This window comes from Populus euphratica, unplaced genomic scaffold (assembly GCF_000495115.2).
Source record: "Populus euphratica unplaced genomic scaffold, PopEup_1.0 scaffold21.1, whole genome shotgun sequence".
In the NCBI taxonomy this organism is placed as follows: Eukaryota; Viridiplantae; Streptophyta; class Magnoliopsida; order Malpighiales; family Salicaceae; genus Populus; species Populus euphratica.
The window spans coordinates 437,614-463,129 of NW_011499887.1; the positions used below are offsets into that span (position 1 = coordinate 437,614).

General features: G+C 35.8%; 5 protein-coding genes and 1 long non-coding RNA gene across 7 annotated transcripts; 3 read left to right on the forward strand and 3 right to left on the reverse strand.

Annotated features, from left to right (window-relative positions):
• The first annotated feature begins 1,059 nt into the window (after positions 1-1,059).
• Positions 1,060-2,108, forward strand: LOC105130473 (zinc finger homeobox protein 4-like). The gene is made up of 2 exons (XM_011033011.1): positions 1,060-1,789; positions 1,860-2,108. The coding sequence occupies exon 1, from the start codon at positions 1,162-1,164 to the stop codon at positions 1,732-1,734; it is 573 nt and encodes a 190-aa protein (XP_011031313.1). The 5' UTR covers positions 1,060-1,161; the 3' UTR covers positions 1,735-1,789; positions 1,860-2,108.
• Positions 2,109-5,691: 3,583 nt separating this feature from the next.
• EMB2001 (P-loop containing nucleoside triphosphate hydrolases superfamily protein) lies at positions 5,692-8,876 on the reverse strand. The gene is made up of 4 exons (XM_011033012.1): positions 8,346-8,876; positions 8,172-8,241; positions 6,224-6,386; positions 5,692-6,109 (listed from the first exon to the last, which is right to left on the reverse strand). The coding sequence occupies exons 1-4, from the start codon at positions 8,869-8,871 to the stop codon at positions 5,900-5,902; spliced, it is 969 nt and encodes a 322-aa protein (XP_011031314.1). The 5' UTR covers positions 8,872-8,876; the 3' UTR covers positions 5,692-5,899.
• Positions 8,877-8,966: 90 nt separating this feature from the next.
• LOC105130475 (uncharacterized) lies at positions 8,967-11,300 on the forward strand. Its single transcript, XM_011033013.1, has 3 exons — positions 8,967-9,495; positions 9,568-9,755; positions 10,374-11,300. The coding sequence occupies exons 1-3, from the start codon at positions 8,988-8,990 to the stop codon at positions 11,064-11,066; spliced, it is 1,389 nt and encodes a 462-aa protein (XP_011031315.1). The 5' UTR covers positions 8,967-8,987; the 3' UTR covers positions 11,067-11,300.
• Positions 11,301-11,403: 103 nt separating this feature from the next.
• LOC105130476 (uncharacterized) lies at positions 11,404-15,034 on the reverse strand. 2 transcript variants are annotated; one of them, XM_011033015.1, is made up of 8 exons: positions 14,856-15,034; positions 14,260-14,388; positions 14,133-14,178; positions 13,555-13,669; positions 13,239-13,306; positions 12,437-13,084; positions 12,231-12,335; positions 11,404-12,088 (listed from the first exon to the last, which is right to left on the reverse strand). In XM_011033015.1, the coding sequence occupies exons 2-8, from the start codon at positions 14,328-14,330 to the stop codon at positions 11,693-11,695; spliced, it is 1,449 nt and encodes a 482-aa protein (XP_011031317.1). In that variant the 5' UTR covers positions 14,331-14,388; positions 14,856-15,034; the 3' UTR covers positions 11,404-11,692. The 2 variants fall into 2 exon arrangements, with proteins under 2 accessions (XP_011031317.1, XP_011031316.1); XM_011033014.1 differs by having other exon boundaries at positions 11,404-12,091.
• A 1,522-nt stretch (positions 15,035-16,556) lies between these two features.
• LOC105130477 (protein PHLOEM PROTEIN 2-LIKE A10) lies at positions 16,557-18,577 on the forward strand. The gene is made up of 2 exons (XM_011033016.1): positions 16,557-18,329; positions 18,515-18,577. Exon 1 carries the CDS (start codon positions 16,901-16,903, stop codon positions 18,191-18,193), a length of 1,293 nt encoding a protein of 430 aa, XP_011031318.1. The 5' UTR covers positions 16,557-16,900; the 3' UTR covers positions 18,194-18,329; positions 18,515-18,577.
• A 1,711-nt stretch (positions 18,578-20,288) lies between these two features.
• LOC105130479 (uncharacterized) lies at positions 20,289-22,308 on the reverse strand. The gene is made up of 2 exons (XR_843238.1): positions 22,143-22,308; positions 20,289-20,771 (listed from the first exon to the last, which is right to left on the reverse strand). It is a non-coding gene; the product is annotated as an uncharacterized LOC105130479 (long non-coding RNA).
• Positions 22,309-25,516: the final 3,208 nt, after the last annotated feature.

The window sequence follows — 25,516 nt, forward strand, 5'->3', positions numbered from 1 at the left end:
ATTATTAATATTATAGATGAACAAAAGATGCAAGTTCAATGCACCCATCCCTCTCCAGCAGAGTGGTCAGATCTTAGATGAAGACAAGACAAGAAAGTATTACTTTCAATAGTAATAATGCATGGAATCAAGTATTCATATAACAGACTCTCAGTCTAAAGATTAATAAATAATGAGTTTGATTATAGAATAAATTAACCATCATAATCACGAGTTCTTGCGTAGATTTCATATAAATTTTTCAAGTTCTTTAATCTGGTCAAAGATTCTGAGCAAAGGCCAGGTGTGCGAGGAGGCAACAAAGTCCAACGACAGAGGCGGCTGGTCGCCAGCTTCGCAATTCGGGACTTGTCTTAGGTATACGTTCTTCAATGGTTGGCTAATTAATTATTATTTTTCTTATAAAAAATTCTGCATTTCCTTCAATTATGAAAATCCCTTTTTCAGTCGGATAATTTATTAATTCCTGTTATACATTTGTCGGTTGTGTTAGACGATCGACTGGAACTTGCCAACAATCTTAACTTCACCAAAAAACGTGATCATATTTTGGTAGGCTATGAGTGAGACCAAGTCAAGTTTTCGGTGAAAAATGTCAGATAAAACTTGAAAGGAGATAAAAAAGAAGGAAGAACAAAAACATATTGTTTCATGGTCAGAAAAAAATACATAAATTATTTCACATTCCGTAACAAAAAAGAAATACTATGCCAAGATCACATCTTCTATTTATCAGAATAAATTATGTTATGTCCTACAAGAACAAACGACTATTAAAATCAAGACTGAGATGAGCAAAAAAAGAGAGAAATTCCAAGGAAGAACGAATACACGCAGTTCTGATGGGAAATAGTTTTAATGAATAAATTAAAAAGGGTCAAGAATTCAGCGTTGGACAATGTAGTCGATGTCAGCACTGGCGTCGGCTGATAAGAAACAAATACATTTTTTTTTGCCTCTCCGACCAATGGCTTCAGCAATCAGTTGTTGCTCTTTGTCTCATTTGTCTACACATTTATCTCACTTCGTCATTATATAATGTAGTCTTTTGTTGATCAAATCTCATTTCTCATCCCGTACCAAAAAAAAAAAAAAATCTCATTTCTCATCTTCTTCAAAGCCCGCACGAGCACACCAAATACTTCTAGCACAGCCTCAGCCATGGAAGCATACAATTCTTCTACTTCTTTAACGACATCCTCATCAATGTACTCGAAACAATACTCCGAGGAAACAAAAGGCCTGAAAATGCCACAATCTTATCATCTATCCATTCGAAAACCCCAGATGAAACCATGTAAGAAACCAATAGCACCATTGCAACCAACGCCACCAAGAGTTTACAAGGTGGATCCTATAAACTTCCGAGACCTTGTTCAGAAGCTCACTGGTGCACCCGCGCCAGAGCCAGTGCCAGAGCCACAGCATCAGCCAAGGCTCCAAAGCGTGGCACCTCCTCCGCTTGATCTTGCTCAACCAACATTATTTGGTCGAGATTTTTCAGCAATACCCTTACAACTTCTTCCTTCTCCTGCGAAAACCCCGTTGTCTGCCTTGCACCAGGAGTTAATGTCTGAATCATTGGATGTAAAACCCAAGAAGATATCAGATAGTATAATGGCCGTATCAAGTTCACTCGAATCGAATCTGTCACCATCCTCTCATGCTTGGTGTTCCTTTCCTCTTCTGAGTCCAGGAACTCTTTCCAGTCTTGAGCAAGGCACTGTGCTTTAGATGTTAATTACAATACCCCCGTGCCATGTTTTACTTCCAGTACTGTTAGCACAATTTGTTCTAGCTAGGTCGAGGCAGCTCTCTTGCCCCATTTCTTCTCTTCTTTTCTTCTCTTAGGGAACCATCTCGTCTTTTCTCAATTAAGCTGAAAACAGATGCAGTTTAAAACCACAGTTCTTTACCTTGTAATTAAGAAAAAAATTATGGCGTCGGTTGAATCCGTAACCATTCAACTTCTTAAACAACAGAAGGCAGAATAATCGTCAGCTCTGGAAGCCCTGGGCTATATATAGCTAGACACTCATTTGTGTAATATGAAGCAATCAATATATCAAGACTGTTGGTTCATTTTTCAATATTTTTTTAATATTCAATAGACTTGTGAATCATGTAGTGTGTGTGTGTGTGTGTGTGTGTGTGTATGGTAATTACTTATGTGATTGCTTGTGTGAAAATGTCGTTACTGAAGTGTTTAAGAAATTCATTGGCTCTTCTTAGCAATATAAAGTTATGACATACATGTGGAATTTTAATTTTTCCCCCCTATTCTTTGATGAACTCAATGATCATTAAAATAGCAGGTTTCTGGTAATGTTCGTACATATGGTGCTTTTCAAAAAAAATATAAAAAAATCAATTGATAATATAATATTTTTGTTTTTGTTTTTATTCAATATCAATATAGAAAAACTATAAAAAATAATTAAAAAAAACTATCACAAAACAAACGAGCACAAATTTGTTGAAGGAGCTTGGAGCTTAAGACATAGTTACATACCTTATTATTCGTAAACTTAAATTGTTAGATTTTGGGTCATTTTGCACATAATTAAGAACATTTTATTACCTCCTCCTAATGGATTAGAATATCCATCATTCACGTGTATATCCAACAAATACATGCGAGCCTGCATTCCACCATATTTTCTCAAGTGTACAATACATCTAGCTTGATAAATATTATATAAACTATAAAGGTCCTGTTTGATATTATAGTTTATTTGAGCTTTTGAGTTTTTTTTTTTATTGTTTTGATATGATGATGTTAATAATAAATTCTAAAAAATAAAAAATATATTATTTTAATATATTTTGAAACAAAAAATATTTTATAAAATAATATCTAGAATAATTCTAAACCTTAAATATAACAAATTCAAGTAAGGTCCAACTATCCCCATTCCTAAGTCAATATTCAACCACCACCTAATCATGTACTCTTTAGTAATTTAAACACATGAAGATATGTGTTATAACGGATTTTAGAGTTTTATATATGGTTTTTTAATTTGTTGTATCTTTCGCTTTGATTATAGCAAGATATTTGTATTGTTTATTCGTATATTTGTGTGCTTATAATATTCTCCTTATATTGTGGACCATCCTATTTAATTGGGAATGGACCCGATGGAATAAATGGTGAGATTTGTGTTGAAAAGAATCACTTCATGGTGAAGATTGATAACTACATTTTATTTTATTTTTTTAAATAAAATAATGGTGGCTGTTCATGTCATTTATTCATACAAACACATCAAATTTATTAGAAAACCAAGAAATCATGTGATAGACTAAGGTCTGGCTCTCTAATTTAATTAAAATTACGTCATCTCTAGAAAACAAATTGCATAAAACAATTTTTCATACTTGATTTTCATATAAATTGAAGTCTGGACCTATAAGAAATAAAGTGGGGATTAATTTCACGAATTTAAATGATTGATTTTTCACGAAAATAGTAAATATTACATATGTTTATATTAAAGTTTTATGTAAATGTTTTGTTTGTATATATAACATTACTCTTTCTGTAATGGAAAAACAAAGAAATCAGATTAACTCATTCTAGAAAATATCCAATTTAAAATGCTAATTCATCAAAAGCATAAATCTCGACCACCTCCGATATTTGATGTGAAAGTACAATTTATATCCAAAGGATAATCCTTTTTTAAGTCCACCTGTAATTTTAAAATCCAGCTCAACCTTGATTCGGGATCAAATTGATTTGGGTTTGAATCAATCTTAATTGAAAAAATTAGAAAAAAAAAATATATAGCTGACTTGGTCAAAATCCACCAATTATTCTATTGATTTTTTTTATTATTTAGTTAAAATAAAGCCATTTTAATTTGTTTCTTATATTTAAATCAGAGTCCACCCTGCGGACACGTAACTAAAATTTTACTTCAAGTCGATTCCTCGTTAGATTTTAAAACTGTATAAGTCACACCTTAACATGAAACACAGGTTTATTTTGAATGTAAATATGAATGTGTATACAGTATGGAGGTAAGAGAAAAACAAAAAGTTAAAAGGAAAGAATAAAATATAATGTTCTTGCGACTTCGAGAAGCTAGCAGCAAGTGGTTTTGACCTTTGTAATTTTTTTAAAAAGAAATATGGGATTATTTTGTTATTGATTTGGCCATGAATATTTGCTGTCTCTTTTATTTTTAATTGCTTAGTTATGGTTAAAAAAACATTTTAATTTAAAAATTTAAACTATTTAGTAAAATTTTAAAATATAATTTATATTATTCTATTCATGTTCATAATTGTCTTCGGATTATAAATAAATTCGAGAGTTAACAACGAATAAAAAATAAAAAAGAGAATTAGTTTAGCTTTTGGATCACTCAGCATTTGGTCTTGTAAATTCCTTCCAAGTAACAATCTTTGTCCTTTAGTAATTGCTTCCATTTTCCCCGGATTTTCTTAGGCGACCTTCCAAAGGAGAAACATTTGCTACAGAGCAAATTTGTTGGAGGCAAGTTGTCCTGAAGAACCTTACCAGCTTGGCAAAACTATGACCGAAACAAATATGAAGGCTCTGTGTAAAAAGGATAGCAGCAGAAGGCAAAATCAAATCGGATACATGATTCAGGAGATTGTCATACTAGCTGGGTGGGTGGTCATGCTGACCAAATTTGATTGCTTGGTGATGGAAGTCTATAGTATTATAACTAGTTGCAGCTGTGGGTTTATGTAATGAAAATGGTTTGATCTGGACAGGCCATCTGACCTAGCTCTAGCGCTTTAATTTATGAGGTAAGTTACGAGTCAAATCTTATTGGTGAAAACACTGGCTAGACATGTCTAAAGATGGTTGTTTTTTAATGGCAGGCACATATATTCGAATGTTAAACAGAAGCCAGCTCAAAGAAAACAAGTCTTACATTGCCTCGGCAAGTTGCTTAAAGAGAATATGTGTTGATCTTAATATCCGGACTCCCCTGCAAATCCCTAAACCTACTGAACCTTTGGCCCACGCCTGCTTATAGCAGCCTGGGGATGGATGTCTGTGATCTTATATTCATTGCGTCTTATACTCAACATTTCCCAGTGCGTTATTTCTGAAAATACAAAGCTCAAAGCTTGCTTTTTAAATGCATGAAGTGTTAATGATCAACATCTTAGGTTGAGATCTATTGCATGCCCACCAAAAGTAGCTGACATCCTTGCTGATTCATTAGTTTTTTTTTTTTTTTTTTTAAGAAAAACAAGTACTTTTAAGATGTCTGACCATGAAATGCAAGTGACAGGAATTCCTACTTGGGAGGTCAGTTGTTCGACAAAGTAGACAACAGAAGGCAGGAAATGCATTCAAAGACCAACCGGGAAATTGTTATTTGTCAGCACTGAAGATGCCCTCAGATCTCGTGCAACACAGAAAAATGAGCATGGTCAAACTTAAAGAGTGTGAGAGACAGCGAGTGCTTCAAGTGACCCTCCTCTAGATGAAGGAAATCACAGGACCATGCCTGTAGAATTCGGACCAAAGTTCATTGAACTTCAAAATAACCACCTTTGACTACAGCATCACAGTTTGTCCAGACATAAGCATTCGGCATTTATTATGTAACAAGTCATAAATTAAGCATTGAAAATCAAGATAACATAAGTTTCTGCAGTCAAAATGTACAGCTGAAACCGTAAAATCCAACTATCTAAGCATAGAGCAGATATTGATAAGATCTCATGGAAAACAAGAAGACTTCACTCATCTATGTACATATGAAGAATGTTACATCCAACACAAGTGCATGTTACGGGTCCTACTTAGATTTTTATCATAACTTTGATTGGCAAAATCGACAAGTAATGAGAATACAAAAAAAAAGGAAGAAAATTTCTACACAACACTTCAACATTTGTTTTCAATCTATTGATCCCAGTAGTTTCTTAGCTGGGACATGTGTAGGAGAAGCTCATCCCTGCCCAAACCAGTGACGCTACTAGTCATGATCCATGCAGGATGTTCCCTATAGTTTTGCCTCATTAACTCTTGAAAATTCTTGATATTCTCATCAGGCCTTGTTCTCTTTCCCCCCTTCATTTTGTCACACTTAGTGAAAACTAATGTCATTGGTATCTGAAACACATTGGAATGGCAGAAATGAAAAGCATGATATAGCATCATGCAGGTAACCTAGTTATACACATCAGAAAATTATCAAGATAGCTTTACAGTTAAAGAGAAGCTTACATTGTTGCGTCCAAGCCAATTAGCACAATCCAGGTCAATCTTTTGAGGAGGGACGCTAGCATCAATGAGAAGCAGGACAGCTACCAGAGTTTCTCTGTTCAAAAAGTAGCCTTTTGTAAACGACGACCAATCCATTCGAGCAGAATCTGGGGCTTTCGCAAACCTGAAAACAGAGTGAGTTATTAGGCAATCATTCAACCACATACTCAAAAGATACAAATTTCCAAGACATAGTTGGGCAACACAAACAAGATACTCAAGGTAGTCATTCAATTCTTCAATAGAATGCCCTCTCTAAACAAATGAATCATGAACAAATTAATTAGCAATCACTGACTAAAGCAGAGCATCTGCATGAGTTCAAACAGAAATGACACGCCAAGGGATGCACAAGCTGGAAAAGCTCCCATATAACAGTTTGCTGCCTCTCAAAAAATGTGGCCATTTTCTACTACAATCTAACAACCACAGTCGGCCATCATAAGAACATAACTGGATGGCACTTTCTGTTATCTATAATTGATTTTTTCATGTCCTCATAAATCCTGAAGAAAGACCATCATAAGAAAAACAATGTCTAATTTTCCACAATCCCATTCAGATAAGTGCACAATATGCTCATCAGCTTTGACCCTCGAAGAATAAGCACAGATCTAAACGTTAGGAATTTAGCAAGAATTGCTAATAAAACAGAAGTTTTCCTTTTGAAAGACTAAAGCAACATGGACAACAAAGCAGGCCCAACACAAGTTCCTTTCACTACCGGCACTTACCCTATGCCGCAAGTAATGCAACTTACAACTGAAGGCAAGAACACTAACTCAAGCTGTTCAAACAAATAGCAGCCAAGTGCGCGCGCGCACACACATATAATCAAAAGTTCAAAACCATCAGGTTAGGCAACTCATAAATTTGCAAAGAACACTAACTTGAACTGTTCAAACAAATAGCAGCCGCGCGCGTGCGCACACATATAATCAAAAGTTCAAAACCATCAGGTTAGGCAACTCATAAATTTGCAAATAACAACCCCAATTTTGCTACTCCATTTCTATGAATAGACCATCACAACCCCCAAACAACAATTAATTTTGCTTTTTTAGTTTAACTTCAAACCAATGAAGATATAAATATCAGACCATTGTTAAATGATTTTCCCAAAATTTGATGGGGGGAAATGTAATTGAAAATCATGCTTCAGTTGCCAGTTTTGTGGGAACACATTACCGTCCACCACAAAACACATGATTAAAATTTAAAACATAACAAGAAAATATACTAGTTGATATGGAAAGAACTATCATATAATAAAATCAATTTAAATGGCATAGACAGGAAAAACAAAATCATTCCCCGACAAAATCACTACTTAACAATAGAACTACCTCAAAGTTGCAAGGACACACCAGAAATGTCAACAGAAGTTTTCTCTTTTCCTTTCTTGGACAAAATGGAGGGCATTACAACTCAACGACTCAAGCGTAGAATCTTACTTAAAGGCTAAATCCTCATTTGAACCCTCCGAGCTAGACCTGGTGCTGAGGTATTTCCCTTAATCTCAAGACAAGTTCAGCAAGTTATTCTACTCATCCTCGAGGAAAAGCACCAAATAATTGCATATCAAAACAAAGCAATAAGCACGCCCAATCCTAGTAAAAAAATTTAAGCTTATCAGCCTAGTAAGCGTGCTTTGGCAAAAAGTCAAGCAAACATTCTTCCCATCAGCTCATTCACCAAGAAATGATAACTAGTCACTATACATAATAACCCTAGTAAGCATTCTTTAACAAAAAGTAAGACAATTCCAAGCAAACATCCTTTGCACCAGTTCATTCACCAAGAAATGATCAACTAGTCACTATACTTAATAACCAAATATAGCCTAGAAAAAAAAAAATCATTGAATACAACTAAAAAAAGGGAGAAATCAGAAACATGAGTTGCTTACCCGTAACCAGGCAAATCCACAAGGTACCAACTTTTATTCACCAAGAAATGATTTATCAACTGGGTCTTCCCTACAATGCATAATATTAAAAAAAAAAATTCAAACCCCATTAAAAATCCACAATACAAAAATAACATTAAAAAAAAATCGGACCTTTTTTTCATAACATCAAACCTGGTTTTTTAGAAGTGAGAGCAACTTCTTTCTTTCTAGCAAGAACATTAATAAGTGAAGACTTTCCCACATTGGACCGACCCAAAATTGCAAACTCAGGTCGATCATCTCTCGGACAATCCTTAGCCCTTCCACTGCTTTTTACAAACTCAACTTCCTTAATCTGAGAATGACCCGCATAAGGTCCAACAACGATATTCGAGCCGGGCAAAATAATCTCCTCCGTCACTTCATCCGGGTCAACTCCGGGTGGCACAAAGAGGACTGTACGGACAAAGCGGGCCACGTCAGAGAGTGGAGACGGTTTCGATGTCTTTGAAGCAGAGACATGCCCAGAAGGGTTTGGGTTTGGAGGTTCTCGGGTCGAGTAATTGAAAGAGAAGGTTAACGGAAAAGTGTTTTTGGCGTGTTGAGGTAGAGAGGGAAGCGATGAGAGAGTGAAGAGGCGGTTTCGAAGTAGTAGCATTTCTGGTGGTGTAGCTTTACGAGCTCGACACGGGCTCCTTGCTATACCTATTTTTCTCATTAGGGTGCTTTCGTAATGTTAGATTTGGTCCCTATACTCTCCATTTTGTCCCAGTCTAGTCTCTCTACTGCTTTTTGTTTCCACCATTCGGTCACTCGTCTCTACCACAGAAAAAAATGGCATGGCTAGCAAGGTCTATAGCTAACTCTCTAAATTTCGACGATGAAGAAGAAGATTTCTCCTATACAGAATCGGATCAACAACAACGACAATCCACGACACCTCGTGGCCTCAAAGAAGACTTAACAGATCTTCAGCAAACCCTATCCCGCCAATTCTGGGGTGTCGCTTCTTTCCTCGCTCCTACACCGTCGGAGAATGATCCTCATCCAGATGACGAAGACGCTGCATTGATCTCCGGCATTCGCAGTGATTTTTCCGAAATTGGAGGCAAGTTTAAGTCAGGGATCTCCAAGCTTTCCACTAACAAAACGGTGTCGGAGCTCACAAAGATCGCCTCCGATTTGCTCCAGTTGGGATCCGAGAGTGACGATGATGATATTGCGACTATTGAGGCAACTGCTGTGGGTGTGACTGAAGACGTTGTGGGTTTTGCTAGAGATGTCTCTATGCATCCTGAGACTTGGCTCGACTTTCCCATTCCTCGTGTTCAAGATTTTGAAGGTCTGTCGTCTTCTTGTTTTATTAAAAATCATGTCTGAGTATGTCTGATTTTCTTTTATGTTTTTTTTTCAGATTTTGATATGTCGGATGCCCAACAAGAACATGCTTTAGCTGTCGAGCGTCTTGCTCCCAGATTAGCTGCTTTAAGGATTGAGCTTTGTCCTGGATATATGAGTGAGGGCTGCTTTTGGAAGATTTACTTTGTTCTCTTGCACCCTAGACTCACTAAACATGATGCTCAGCTACTCTCGACTCCCCAAGTATGTTGCTTTTACTATGATTATTAGTTGGTTCAACTGCTACTCGAGATATGTTTATTGAGAATTACTGAGTTTAGTTATTTTGAACTTCTAGCATAATCCTTCCGTCACTGTGTAGGTTGTTTTGTTCATCTGGTTTTCTATTTTCGTAATCGTCTTCCTTCCTAATCTGTGCCTCAGTTCGTTATGTACTTCTTGCGAAGATGGTGAACATTTTTGTGAAAGAAGGTTTGATGATTTTGATTTTTGGTCTCTGATACAATAGAAAACGCAAGGGATTGTTGTTCGGTTTGTGTCACAGGAGTATGGTTAGTGAATGTTTTGGAAATGATGATAGCAACCAGTTTGTTTTTTCTATGAGGGTTGAGGCTGTTTTCTTGCCTTGCTTTTAACCATTGCTCTGCTGAAACTTGGAAGGCAATTAGGGGTTCTTGGGCCAATCTTGACTGCCATATTTTTATATATGTCCATAAGTGCATGGTTTGATTTTGGCAGTTATTGGTTATTGTCATTAGTTAATTTCAATTCCATGTGATATTAAGATATTATCTACCAAAATTGTGTCGTGGGCAATTAACTTGATTACCTGCATCACTAAATGTTTATGTACTCTTGCAGATAGTGGAAGCGAGAGCAATGTTGTCTCACGAGTTGCAAAACAAAGATAAGGCAAAGTCCACTCCAGATTGGCCAGGAGTTGGCACTTCCAGTGTAAAAGATAATAGTAATACTGATTTACCACACGAAGAGACTTTGTCTGTGCCATCTCATGCTGAGACTGAATCAGTTACAATCATGACATCTGGCACTGAAGCAGTCCCTCCCACACTTGCAGCCAAGACACCTGATCATGAAACAGTCCCTTCCAATGTTTCAGCTGAATCGGAAATGGAGAAGCATCCAGTTGAAAGTACTCAGATGCAAATTATTGACAAATACATAGTTGAGGAAGAAAAAGTCAACCAGACCAAACATCAGCATTCATCATCCAGTTCCTCTAGGATTCTGGATGAGAAATTTGAGGATGATGGTGATGATTGGTTGAAAGATGATAGTTCAGAAATGATTGGTGCCAGTGGAGCCTCAATGCCTCTTGGAAATGATGAGGATGTTTCATTCAGTGATCTTGAAGCGGATGATGAAGATGAACCTACAAGTTACAAGAAAGTGGCATCTGGCTCTGAGAGTTCAACAAAAGAATCGCGGGATTGGGTTCAGCTGAGCAGAAGCTCTGCTGACTCAGTTAAGGATATTAACCCTGTTAGTGTAAAAAATACTGGGTCTGAGCAGGTAAGTACTCGCAATTCTTAAACCAAGGAATCTAGTGATTCGCTTGATGTTGATGACAGTGGAGTGATGTGATTCTTCGACTAAAGCTTTGATGTTGCATGTTGTTCTTTTAATGTTATTTCACCTCTTTACTGTGAATATCTTGCATATGGTTTCTGCAGTTCGAGTTGGGCTGTAAAACTGTATTTCTGTACATAACTCCAAATTCCAATGTAAATTGAATCATCATGCATGGAATATATATATATTTACGTAGTAATTTTATAGTGTCCTTCAACTGGATGTGGAATTACATGAAGTTTTCAACTGGTACTCTGACTAGCAAAATGTCCCAATATAACAGAGAAAGGAGAACTTCCAAGAAAACACATCTCAATTTAATACCAAGAATTCGGATTAATTTCCCTCTAGTCGATATCGCAGTTAATGAATGGCTGTCCTAGTCTTCGCATACTGAAATTAGATGATCATTTGGATTAATTTTGCTGGCACTTTGCGTGGGAGGGATTAAAATCAAAAGAGTGTTGTCTACGTACATTATGTCATTTGATTATAGCGAGAGAAACTACTCATCTCCTGGCATTCGAACTTGCTAAACAACAGCTATAAAGTACAAGCCAAGAAGCAGTTCCCGATTTAGAAACTCGTCATGATCGTGTGGAGCTGAAATTGTTTGAAAGCTTTTCGAGCTGTGACCAGAATAGGCTTCCTAGAGAGAACCGGGGTTTATCTTCATGTATGCTGTTGCCACTGCTAGTTCTGCTAATACTAGCTACTGAGGGAGTCTTTGAAGTTTTTGGTGTCCAGCCTGGTGATTTGTTAACTATCACGATAGATCCCCCAATCTCTTTTTTTACCTGTTCTATTACCTGTGGATTTGCTTCATATCCTGAAGCATCAGTAACATAGAAGAATCCAACTGCTCTATCACCATCTGTTCCAATCTCAGCACTTGATATTGATAGCCCATTCTCGCGGAATGCCCGTGTCAAGTCTGAGAGCAGTCCCATTCGGTTGTGCGTGCGAATGTCCAGCCTCAACCCCTGCTGAACATAATTCAGTCACAGGTTCGAACAAGGTTTTTAAGTGGTAGTTTCTTGATTGCTTATGATGGTGAAATTGTACTAGGCATTGCTCTCTATAGTGCTAGAAAAATAGAACTTAAACATGAACAGAAGTACATACATGGGATACTCTGCGCTCAATGGCAGCAATCAAGCATTGGGTTAGTTTATGCCTTTCGCTGTCTGTATCCAAAGTGCATCCATCCTTCTGCCGAATAAAGTACTCCTGCAACATCCACATTCCGAGCAAGCATCAATCCCGCAATTATCATGCTATTTCAGTAACACAATGTTCTGATCTGAAAGAAATGCATGTTAATGTCGTACCTGATCAGCCATGGTGCCCTTAGAACTAACTGCAGCATGGAACACAACATACTGCATATCAGTTAGAGCGCAGAGTGTATCAAACAGGAGCTTTGGCCGGTCTCTACTCCTGACATTCACCACAGAGTACCCCTTCTCCTCACAAGATTCAATAAACACATGAGTTTTGGTACAGTTATTCCTATGTGCTGCACCTCCGCCATTGCATCCCTGACACGGTTCATAGTCTATGTTGGCATACATCAACTGGTGGAGCCTCCGCTCTGTGTGGGTCTGTTGTCCTGGGGCTGGAGCAGTCAACCGGACGTTCCTCCTCTCCCCCATCCCATGACGGGCTTCAACCACATTCTCCAACTGCTCTTGTACATGCGCTAGTCTCTTTGGATCTGTGATCGGCCCTCCTCGAAACCCATCTTCCATGTAGATTATCGAAGCAGCTCTCGTATTGTGGGTCCACGCCAAGGCAGCTGTGACATGGCACTCCAAATCATAAAGCACAGCTGATATTTCGGACAGCAGACCTGGTCGGTCAGTCCCAGCCATCTCCAAGGTCGTGTGCTCTGTTGACACATGTCGTGGCCTTACTTCTCTGTTGAGACAAGTTCGCAATTCCTTTGATACCCCCCTTCTCCTGTTCGCACATAGTGCCTGCGTTTTATTTTCCATTAAAAGCATAAAGGCTGGCAGACAGTTTTAAATATCTAAAAAAGACTTGTCCTGTTAAGTGTGTTCTTAGACGTATATATGATTGATTATACATATACGCATACGTACGTATACTAGGAGAGAGGGAGAGAGAGACCTGCTGGATGTAGAGTATGAGGCTTTCGTCAGTAAGTTTATTTCCAAGCTGGTCAGTCACGTGGAACACTGCATAGCATGCAATCAAAACAAACCCACATGAATAAGGCAAAGGCAAGACATAGGATAGTTGTTGCTGACTCAAAGTTATATTTTCTCTTTTTCTGCACTGGTTCAGGGCCATATTAACCATCAAATATACTTAATTAACATGTAATATGAATAAATCAAAAGTACAGATATGGATAGCGGAACCATGTAGCTAGTGTAGGGATGATGCAAGCGTGAGGTTAGTTTGGAGGGCAGTGGGCACTGACCGTCCATGAACCATCCCCCATCAGAAGAAATATATGATTTGGATATAACAAGGTCAAGATCTGTTAAGACTTGGACCATCTCTAATAGAATCCCGTGCTTGTTTGCGCTGTCAGCCTGCAAAAACACCCTTTTTGATTACAAATCCAGGTAAAAATTGACTAGCCCAAATGAGCATGTAAAATTTCCATGGAAACTAGGTTACAGTACAACTCTTTTCACTCATTTTCCCGTGAGTGACCTTTCCATCTTCTTGGGTTTCCTTTCCAAGTCCTGTGACTAGGTTGGTTCCTTTTTGCAATTAGATTGCGTCATACATATATATAGAACTATGTAGTTATACTTTATAATAGCAGCAGAAGCTTTTCTCTTCTTTTCTTTCGAGTTCTAGTGGGCACACACTCGGTGGGCAGTCGGAGAGATGGGATCTCGATCTCATTTTTTTGCTATCCACAAACTAGAAACTATCAACTCTACGCCAACAAGAAAAAAGATGGCTAAATAAAATTAAACATAGGTACTCTAAATAACATGAAATTCATATAATTAAGAAGTTTAGTTAAAGATAATGGAAAGTGACCTTGACAAGAGTGCAATCTTGGTATGCTTCGTTGTCTATGCAGACTCTGCAACACCAAAACCAGCAAGCAAGATCAAACAACTGATCATACATGTATTATATTTTCAAGAATTGAAGAACGCTATACCTCGGGGGATAAATTCTTTCAATGAGGGACTCAAACTCAGGATCGATATAAGGCTGGTAAGTTGTCTCCATCTCCTATCTTCTTAATTAGCTCCGCTGCTTCCAGGTTTGGTTGGCCTCAGAAATCATCCTTTATATACGATCATAACACAAAATGAAATTAAGGAACGCTTTAACACAATATATACATTACAAACGTAGGAAAGAAGCTGGAGATAAGAAAGCGGCTGTGTGATTAATTGTTTCTGAAGACTTAATTAATAAGTTGATTAAGTGCAAATTACAACACATTAATTAACAGAAATGTTGTCTCAATTCTCTAATATATATATATATATATATATATATATATATTGAGCTTCTTTCTTGAATACAAAGAAAAACAAATCAACGCGTATCAGTGTATGAATCCATATCTTTGATTCAGATACAGAAAAGACAGATCATATACATAAGAAACTATTTGCAAGAGGAATTTGGTTAAATCAAGAAGTCTACAAGAAGTGTGTGCGCGCGCGCGTCAAGAAAAGCTTTAACATGAAGGATACGTATAAAAAATAATTTCTTGAATGTATAGAATTGAAGAAGATGAGTTACCTTGTGTAACAGCAAATCATATACACAGACACAGACAGAGAAGAAATGGAGAATAAAGCAATAGGAGGGCGCCATGGCCTTTACAGAGATGGGAGTGTGGCTGGGCTAATTTTAGAAGGTTTTCTGGGTGCTAAGAGAGTTGTATATATAGCAAATATTGGAGAGTCAATCCAACAGAAACTCTAACCTCCCTTGATTTAGTTTATTTTACGTGGTTGCACAGGATTAAAAGGCTACCTAGGACGAGGACGACTGAGACTCTCATTGGGTATTTGCCACGTATATATTTCATGACAGGTGGAAGTTGGTTTGCGCCGGCTCGGTTCTGGAACATTGGACGCGTGGTCGTTAGACTTGTGATTCTGGGAGGAACTTTTATAGGGATGGATTTATAATGTGTTCCTGCTGTTGTTTAATAGAGAAAATTGAGTTATAATTATCATTATAGATAGAGAGATAAACAGATAAATGGATAGAGAAAGATAATCACAAAAAGAATTAAAAAATAATCCATGAATTTGTTGTACCCGTCACATCAGTCTAATGTGTTGAGAATAATTCAATATTTTTTTATGGGATATTGGTTGGGAAGTTTAAACTAAGAATCAAGAACGAGAACAAATCTTCTTAATTATTAATCAAATCCTTTGAGATTAAGGAATTATTTAACAGGTATGGAATCTATAGTATCTCGCGGGCATGCATGGATTATTAAAAGAGAGTAGAATTCTATCCCTAGCAGAGCTTTCCGACGTTTTCCATGGTGAAAGGCTAGCTAGCTAGAAGCTGGTAACAGCCAAGTGCTGAGGGGCCTAAGCAACGTTCGTGATTGCTTACATTGTAATCTTTTCAGCCATCCATGAGGGCCCTAATTTAGCATTCTTTTTCAAGTTTTTTAAATGTTCCTTCCTAATATTAGATTACAATATTGCAGGAAAAGGGAAGGTAATGTAACGTGGGACAAGAGAGTTTGATTTGAAGAGAAAAAAGGAGGAGGAAGAAAGAAGAAGCTGGGAACTATGAGCAGGAGGGACATGGGAAAGTCGAGAGGAGGAGAAGACTGCAATTCTGAAACTTTTATTAATTCATCGAAACTAAAGATAACACATAAATCAACAATTGGATTTATAATTCATTCGATCCATAAGTATTATCCTAATTGATATTCATAGGGTGGCAATACCTAGACTAGAACACTTGAATGTGATTAATGTACAGCCGCTGCATTTGTTTTTATATTTTAAAAAATTAAAAATAATTTTTTTTATTTTAAATTAATATTTTTTTATTTTTAGATGATTTTGATGTGATTAGTATTAAAAATAAAAAAATATTATTTATTTTGATGTGCTTAGTATTAAAAATAAAAAAAATATTATTTTAATTTATTTTTAAATAAAAAATATTTTAAAAAATAATTATAATAATACTTCCGTTAATATAATAACAGTGCCATCCTCTTGATTAAAAAAACTATAATAATTTTTTTGTTTTAAATGAAAAACATCATCATTTATTATCATTATTATTATATACCACAATTACTATTATTTATCAATAAAATTAATACATAATTATTGTAAATTTGGTATTATTATAACTCTTGTCACCGTTTCCTTAGCGTCGTATTAATTATTATTATATATATACATATATATATATATATATAAAAACAATAAAATTTGACAAGTGGAGGAGATCAAAAACGACGACAAGAAAAATTGTTTGGTGCTTGAAAAAAAAAAAAACAAGTGGAGTAAGTATTTTTCAGAGATTGTGTGTGGAACTTGGAAGCTGATCGTTTCTCTTCTCTCATATCCACAAACAGAAACAGCTTTCAGCACGTACATACTTCACCAGCCCTTTACTCGACGGCAAACCGACTTGTCAATCTCTCTCTGCAACCGACTTCATTCATTCCCTTCTCTCCCAGCCTTGCAGTCTTTTTTGTTTTAAACAGACAAGACAAGAAGTAGAAGAAGTGAAATTTTATGCGGAACTGTTACCGTGTCTTCTTCGTTTGATTCCTCAATTTCATCATCAAGATGGACTTGCAGTTGGTGAAAAAGGGTCTTCTTGATTATACCAGAAGAAAGAAGAGGTGGGCTCTTTTACTAGCAGCTCTTGGTTTCTCTACTTATACTGCCTATAAAGTTTATCACTTTCCTTTACTAGCTGAAAAAAGAAAGAGAGTTTCCAAGATTTTTGGAGCTTTTGTTGCTGTTGCGGAAGTTATCTCTGATTCTGCTGAAACTATTGGGGTTGTTTCTAAGGATTTTAAAGATTTTGTTCAATCCGAATCAGACCAAATTCCCAATAGTTTCAAGCAAATTTCTAAAGTGGCAAGGTCAAATGAATTCTCGGATGCACTAGTTACCCTTACACAAGCTTCGACTGTGGGAATTTTGCGTGGTTACCAAGCCAATGCAAGAAGAATTGATAATGATGCTGGTGCCAATGGAAATGGGAATGGAAGTCCAAGTTTTTTGGATAAGGTTTTTGATAAGCTTTGTTCTTCAGCTGGGTCTGGTTTTGTCTCTGTTGTTGTTGGAAGCTTTGCTAGGAACTTGGTTTTGGGATTTTGTGAAGGTGATCTGAATTCAAATTCAGATTTGAATGCCTCTGCTACTGGTACTGATGGTCATGATTCTGCTCGAAAATTGGTAGATGTGGTTTGTGGTGATAAGTGTAAAGAGCTGATTGGTGATTGTATTCAGTTATTTGTGAGCACAGCCGTTGCGGTTTACCTTGACAAAACTATGCATATCAACACCTATGATGAATTTTTTGCAGGATTAACCAATCCTAAGCACGAAACCAAGGTGAGAGGGGTGTTGGTATCGGTATGTAATGGTGCAATTGAGACTCTTGTCAAGACATCTCATCAAGTATTGACAACTGATGATTCTAACACGAATTCGAGTTTCGATTCCCGTAATTCGGCTGTTGATCAAGGAGAAAGTGCAATGGAGGATGAGCTCTCTGGAAAAGAAGCGTTTTTTAGTGAACCTAAAGCAAGAAAATCATTTGACGAGGTTAAGGATAATGGGTGGGTTAATAAAGTGTCATCTACATTGGCAGTCCCAAGCAACAGGAGGCTTGTTCTCGATGTGACTGGGAGGGTTACGTTCGAGACTGTCCGGTCTTTCCTGGAGTTTCTGCTGGAGAATCTGTATAATGGAATAAGGAGATGTGTTGATGTTTTTCATGAAGTTGTTGTTGATAGAGGTCTTGAAGTGGTGAAATATGTCAATGCAAAATCCTCTGTTATTGCAACTGTATGCATTTCTTTGTGCTTGCACATATTAGATGGTGATTGGATTCTGGTTCCAGCTTAAGTTGTTGAATATTTCTATATCATTTGTCATTGAATTCTCTCAACTCTTTCATTCAACTTTATGCATGAAGGATTTGTTATGTATCTAATTTCTTTGTACAGCTCAATTCATCTCCTCCAACCAGAAGAAGAAAAAAGTTTATTTGGTGATTCAATCTTGTTTGTTATCACAGAAGCTTCTTGTGTTTAATCCCTTTTGGAACTGATGCAATATTTTTTTGTGTGTGGTAATATCGAATTTAATGGATGTTTGGGTAAAAGAACCTGTAGATGTTTAATGGCAACAGTTCCAATTATCTTTCTACACCCTTCAGATGAATAGGAATATAGTCTGATGATTACTTTGTAATGACAAAATCCTCTGTTATTGCGATTGGATGCATTACTTTGTGCTTTCACATATTCGATACTGCTTGTGTCTTGATGCTAGTTTTAATCGTTGATTAGTTCTGTATCATTTGTCACTAATTTGGTGAGTAATCATTAAAGCAACTTTGTCTCTGAAGGATGCGTTCTAGTCTAGTTTATTCTTATAGGCATTGCTCAATTCATCTAATTTAAGCCATATAATTAAGGGAGTTATTTTGATGATTTAATGATGCTTTTTACCTTATTAATTTCTTATATATATCCTCTCTTCTGATATTGTTGTAAAACTTGTCTTCGTCTGGTACCATTTAAGAAGTTTTTAAAAGTTTATCAGACAAAGGTCACTTTGCATTCGTTCTTATTGATGAGAACATGAACATGTAGTCATGTATATGGTTGAATAAATTTCCAAGAAACAGGTTTTATCTTGTAAATCCATGCATACCATGCATATGCAGAGCATTTACATGATTCAATTTCATTTCGATTGCATTCTGGCTTTGTTTGGTTTTCATGTTATGAAAGATGTCTTTCCCGTTACTTATAATGGCATCAATCTGAACATGTTGATTGTTGAACTCCCCTAGTAATGTCTTTGAATCGCCTATAGAGATAAAGGTTTTCTGTGGCTATGAGGAGCAATGCAGTGCCTGCTGCTGATGGACTATTGATGTACTCCACTCCATTGTTCAAGAGTACTTTCAACGCCTGATTATCACTGTAACATGGTTTGGAGTAACTTTCTATCTAGATCTGTGCTCGGATTATTTTTTGCCTGTTTGAACTTTCTGGATATTTTCTTTCCAGTTACAATTTCCCTATCCTGTTAGACTGAAACAAACTGTATAGTACTGGCAAACGTCTATATGAAGTCTACGGCAGTAGCGCAGTTTTTGGATTGTATTGATATCATGGAAGCAAAGACAGTGGCAGAATATCAAGTGGTTGCATGTTTTCTCGTGAATTGGAGCACAGCAAGATGCCTTTTCTGTTTTAAGATTTCCTTTTTCCAACATGGTGCAAAGTCTTCTGGCAGGATTTTGCGAAAGCATCAGCTGTATGCTTGCGGATCCTAAACCGTATCATATAGATTTTCTTTTAAGATTACTAGCATGTTTGGATTGTGGTATAAAATTGTGACATCAGCTCTAGTTTAAAGAGTTTAAAGTGTTTCTATTTAAAAATTAACATAAGCAAATCAAAACAATTTGAAAATATTAAAAAACAATTAATAAATAAAATTTAATTGAAACCGTGTCCCCAACATCACTTGCTCAAGACGCTTCTGCATGTAGTCATCTGGATTTAACATTTTTGGATTAGCAAGTTGTTGAGAAATAATTTACCTAGAACTAGGGTTTCTTGAGCCCCCAGTTTGCAATCAATATCTTTCTTTTGTCTACATCAAGCCTTCCAGCATCAATGTGTTTACATGTCCAAGAAGAAGAGAGATTGCTTTCAGCTTCCAGCTCCTATCCAATAAAGGCTAATCAGTTACGTTCAAATCACTTTCTAAATTGTTTCACGGATTCAACTTCAGAAAGGAGGAACATAATTCATTGGCTAATGGTTCGCCCATTTCTAGTTGAACTAGTGTCACTTTTTAAGCAACATTCATATATAGCATAAGCTCAAACCATGATGCAAAGCTCAGGTGAAAAGGTTAAAATGTTTATAAGAAGCTTGAGGTAGAAAGAACAGAAGGGATCAATGCTCAAGTTAGGATCAGTATAGAATACACGAGCTGTCTTCTTCTCAGAGAAGTTCAATAACATGCTAACTTCACCGCCAATGGCTTCCTAATGAGAACAAAATTCAACAACATTATTTATTGGGAAGTGCAACTCAAGGGCAGTTACGAGGTAGAGGTTGCTTAAGCCTTTCTCCTTTGACCAGAAAACAAACAAGATGACAACATAACCAACCATGTTTATCTTATCCTCCCACAGATGTTGCTGGGACCCCACCTTATCTAAAATATAGCATCGTGTGCTCGAGATTCTAAATTTTAAAAATTGAATAAAACATATGAATAAGCAAACTGGAAAATTGATTTCTCCGCTGTTGTTGTGCAGAAGTTCTTTCCAAGTATTATTTGCTACGTGGAGCTTGTGTCAGCCTCTTTTGCAGCTGCCTCTTCCTCAAGCTTCTTTTTCCAGTACTCATCAAGTGGGGGTCCAAATATTGCCTTCCCTGAAACGACTCCAATGCTGCAAAATCCTTATAAAGTCATTCCCAAAGCATAAAAGACATGTTATGAAATAATATGAATATTTTGATTGGAGGCTTGGTAGCTGATGGGTATATTAACGGTACATTGAGGTCATCAAAAACCTGTGCCTTCATATTGCTATTGCAAAAATAGTTTCAGATAAAATTCTGTTCAATTTTGACATAAAATTTCAGCTAAAATTGACAACTCCGATCAGAGAAGCACGAAGTTCACAAGAATAGTTCAATCAAGTAAACTCAGAAGAAGCTGTAAGTAGAGCTCTATTAAATTCTCAGAAGAAGCAAAAGGGGAGAACAAGAATTGCATGCTGGCTTTTGCTTGGAATTTTTTTAACACAAAGTTGTATGTTAAAAGCCTAACAGAAACTTAAAAGGAAATGCTACTCGTCTAAATGCATATAATTCAGTTCCAATAGTATGAACTCCTCGACTACGAAAAACTAAAATATAAGTATCCAGGTATATTGTCCAATGAAAAATAAAAAATGAACATGAGATTTCTATCAAATGGAGTGACTGAATGAATTCGACTCAGAAAAATAATAATCCCAGTGCAAGCATAATGATTCAAGGGAAAGTCATAGTACAGATGGCAAATAACTTTCACACTCAGTGTAGCAAAACCAGCCAACTGCATCGAGTGTTTAACCACCCCCGCTTCAATTTCATTTTTCTTCCACCATATGTTTTTTTTTAATGCGTTACATGCAAATTTTGCACCGAAATTTGGGATACGGAATTTCAAGAAAATGGAGAGCAGAGAACATATTTTGAAGGCAGAAGCAAGCTAGGTTTCCGTAGAAACATGATATTTACTTTACAGTTACCTTTGGTGGAAACACCAATATTCCCACAGACATAGAGGGAGTTGGATGAAATGCAGGAGAAGCACTCATATCAAGTCACATTTACCATACAAGTCTCATTTTGGCAATCATGTGCTGCAATTAGACAAGAAGCAATGAAAGTTTCTTCCCTCCTGAATGCCATTATCCACAATTTCTAAAACATCTATGAAATCAGTTTAGACTATTTGGGTTGCTTCAACAACTAATCTAATATCAAGTACTTCGACCTCCAAAAGATTCCTTAAAGTCAGCATAAATGTGAAACCTTAGTTAAAAACAAATACACATCAACTCTCCAAATTTTTCCTATTATAATTTAGTTTAATCAACTCCATCTATCAGTATAAACAGGTAATGGGTACTAAAGTATCTGATCTAAAGGGCTGAATTTAGTGCACATGCTTGCTTTTATGAGCAAAAGAAGCCAGCAAATCCAAGCAACATAAACAGGAAGTCAGAAACTAACAAGTACGTGGAAAAAGAAACATAAGGAAAACTTACATAACAGCTCCAATCACCAGGGGAAAGGAGAGAAACCTGCTTCTAAAGAACATAATTTTGGATTCAAAGAGATTAAAGACCCCCTCTTTCTTGCATTTGGATGCTCCTCTTCAATTTCAATTTCAGGGTTTTCCTTTCAAGGGATTAGATTTCAGGTAAAAGTAAGTGGGCCTTGAAGACGAGCATTTTGCATGGCCTTGCGAGCCAGGCCTGGCCCAACCCTTTCATATATTAATAGCCCATGATATATTTTGGACCGGGGTTGGCATGACCCCTCTTAAAATAATTTAATTTTGATCCAAAATGAAACCTGGTTTGGAGGTTAATTCAATCAGGAGTGCATGTCAATCTGAATTAATTTAAAAAAAATTAAAAAATATATATTTAAAATTTTAATATTTCATATAAAAAATAAAAATAAAAATTCATGTAAATATAAGCTATACATATTGTAAATAATAAAATTTAAAAGAATATTTAAAAAAAATTATTTTATATTAAAAAGATATTATGTTATGCTTTTATGTTAAAGTATTTAAAAAAAAAAAATTATCCCACATTGAAAAAACATAAATTTTTCTTGTAAATATAGAATATATATACAAAAGGGTTTCAAATTTTACATTGAAAAAATAATTTTTTTCTTGAAAATATATAATATATGTACTAAAAGGCTTACTAATGAAATGTTAGTTTAGCAGTTAAGGCACAGTTATATCCCTACAAGGGTGAAAACATTAGTTTGATCCTCATGAAGCGCACTTATTAGGAGGGGCAGTCAGAATCCCGAACTGAACCAGTCTCACCCTTTAAAAGGGGTGTGAAAATATTTTGATTAGTATAAAAAAGGTTTTAAATCTCACATTTTAAAAAATAAAAACACTTTTCTAATATTTATATAGTGAACTTTAAAAACTGTTAATAATTAATTAAAAGAATATATAAAAAAAGGAGTTAAGAGAGACCATATTTGAAAAAAAAACATCGGGTCTAGCCTGGGTCATTGCATCGACCAATCTTTTAACAAATTCAGATCGATCCAGCCGCCAAGTCGATCCACTGGGCCAATTCGGGTTTAATAACTATGACATACAAAGTATTTCTTTATTATTAAAAGAAAAAAAAAGAAAAAAATCAATATAAATATTTTTTATTTTTAAAATTTAAAACTCTTCCTTTTATTTTTTATTTTTTCATTTAAAATTATTAATTTTATCATAATCTTTAAATTCCTCAATAGGAATTGTTTTAGGATATATATACACTTAGACTTTCACCATTAATTTTGTACTTTCTAGGCTAAAAAGAAGAAAATTAATAACATAAATATTTAATTAATCATTATTCAAACATCAAATAACATATTTTTTAAATATATTGAATTTTAAGATACCATCAACAACATATGCACAATACTATATGTAAGAATGACTAAAGCGAAAACAAAAAAAAAATGTAAGAATGATGAATTTTAGCCTCTCTTTAGCATGATATTAGCATTCCACCTCTCTCTCTCTATATATATATATGAGATTCTTTTTCTAATTTCCTATGATTCAAGATTAATTGCATCCAGTCATATAGTTTTTTAAGAAGAGATTTCACATATAATGATTGAAAAAAAGAGTTACAACTTGAATCTACGACTCCCTCGATTTGTCTCAAGTCAAATATAGGTTTTCTTCACACGCTTCCTGTCAACAATCAATGAAATATGGGTTGTACACGGTATCTCATCGCATGCAGCAGCTAGCGATGCCACTTTCTAGATAACCTAGCAGAGATAATGCGAGCACCATTAACGATCATGTGTTCACAGTTTTGTCAAAAGCTAAGAAGGATAGCTACTGATCATGCATGGTCCATATATATAAGTGGTGAGAGCAAGGTCCACCATGCACATGGATTCACCGTAAATCCTTGTGCACCCAATTCTCCTCTTCTAGATACTAATTGACATTTCTTCACCATATTTTTTAAGTCAAACAAAATCATTCCTTGTGGCCCAAACTACTTCGATCAATAACTTCAAAAGCCAGTTTCGTGATAGATAATGGTGTTCTATATATGATATCGATCATACATCATAGAATAATGTTATATCTATCTAAAGATTAAATCTCAATCAATTCCTTCATTTATTGCCATGGCTAATGCACACCACATTGCAATATTCAAATTAATTCGCTTCATTACTCAACAGCCAACTCTCACCAGCAGCAATTTATTCCTTTTTTGTTCTTTTTCAACTGAACATGGTGGAGTGGTTGTTCGTATTGAATTCCAAACAAGATCATAAATTTGTATAGCATCAGCTAGGTATGCAATAAATCCGCTAGCTAGGCGTTAGCACTGGTGCTGCTAATCGCTGTCATTTACTCTTTATTGGATTTGCAGTCCTTTACCACAAGCAGTACAAGTTTCGTTGCATTATGCAGTTGAGCACAAGATGAACAGCCACGTACAGATACATATATCGCATGCAACATAATGTGCTTTAATTGCTTTTGGATTTTGTCTTGTTCTCTGTTTTTCCATATTTTCTAGGATTACACTTTTAGGATTTAGATTAATGGTCACGCGGCTACAACCGACGACCTATAACCTTAAGAAATGGAGGTTTGACAATGAATCTGGCTAAAGGGACCCATCTTTTCTTGTCGTGGGGGGTTATCTATTGTTGAAATCCTTGTTCTAGTCGCTAGAATATCTTGATTATGCCTATGCTTTTAGGGATTAGCTAGGCTCTCTTTAAAATGACCTTCGAGAGATTTCTGCATGTGTTCATATAATTAGACAAATGAATTTAGGTTAAGCTACTAAGACTTTTCTGTCCTGTTAAATATTACTATATATTAATGCTAATCTCTTAACTAATAAAAAAACTATCATAATTATTGACTATTAATACTAATTAGACAAATGAATTTATATTAACTATTTAACCATGTTAGGTAAAACAAATTGCTGATTATCGATAACACTGGTCACTAATTATAATATCAGTACCTTGGTGGCATGCACAATAGCTAACCGACCACTATGAAATCTACCCAGATTAATTTTGCCTAACTCTATAGAAGTTGGTGGAGTCAAAGAGGAAATTGCAATGACTCGATCGACAAAGGAATCTTTTGTCAGGTCAGATACAACGCCATCTACTTCCTACAGAATATTCTCCGTAGATAAGGCCTCCATGATTGACATAGCTTTTTATTAATGACACGAGAAAGGATACATTTACACAGCAAGAATTATATGGGATTTTTTCCAGGTATATCAATGCTTTCTGAGAGTAGCTTCTTTCTTCTTCTCCTTTTCCCTTCGAGAAACTGCTTTTATTTTAAAGAACAGCTTAATTAAAGGTTGAAATA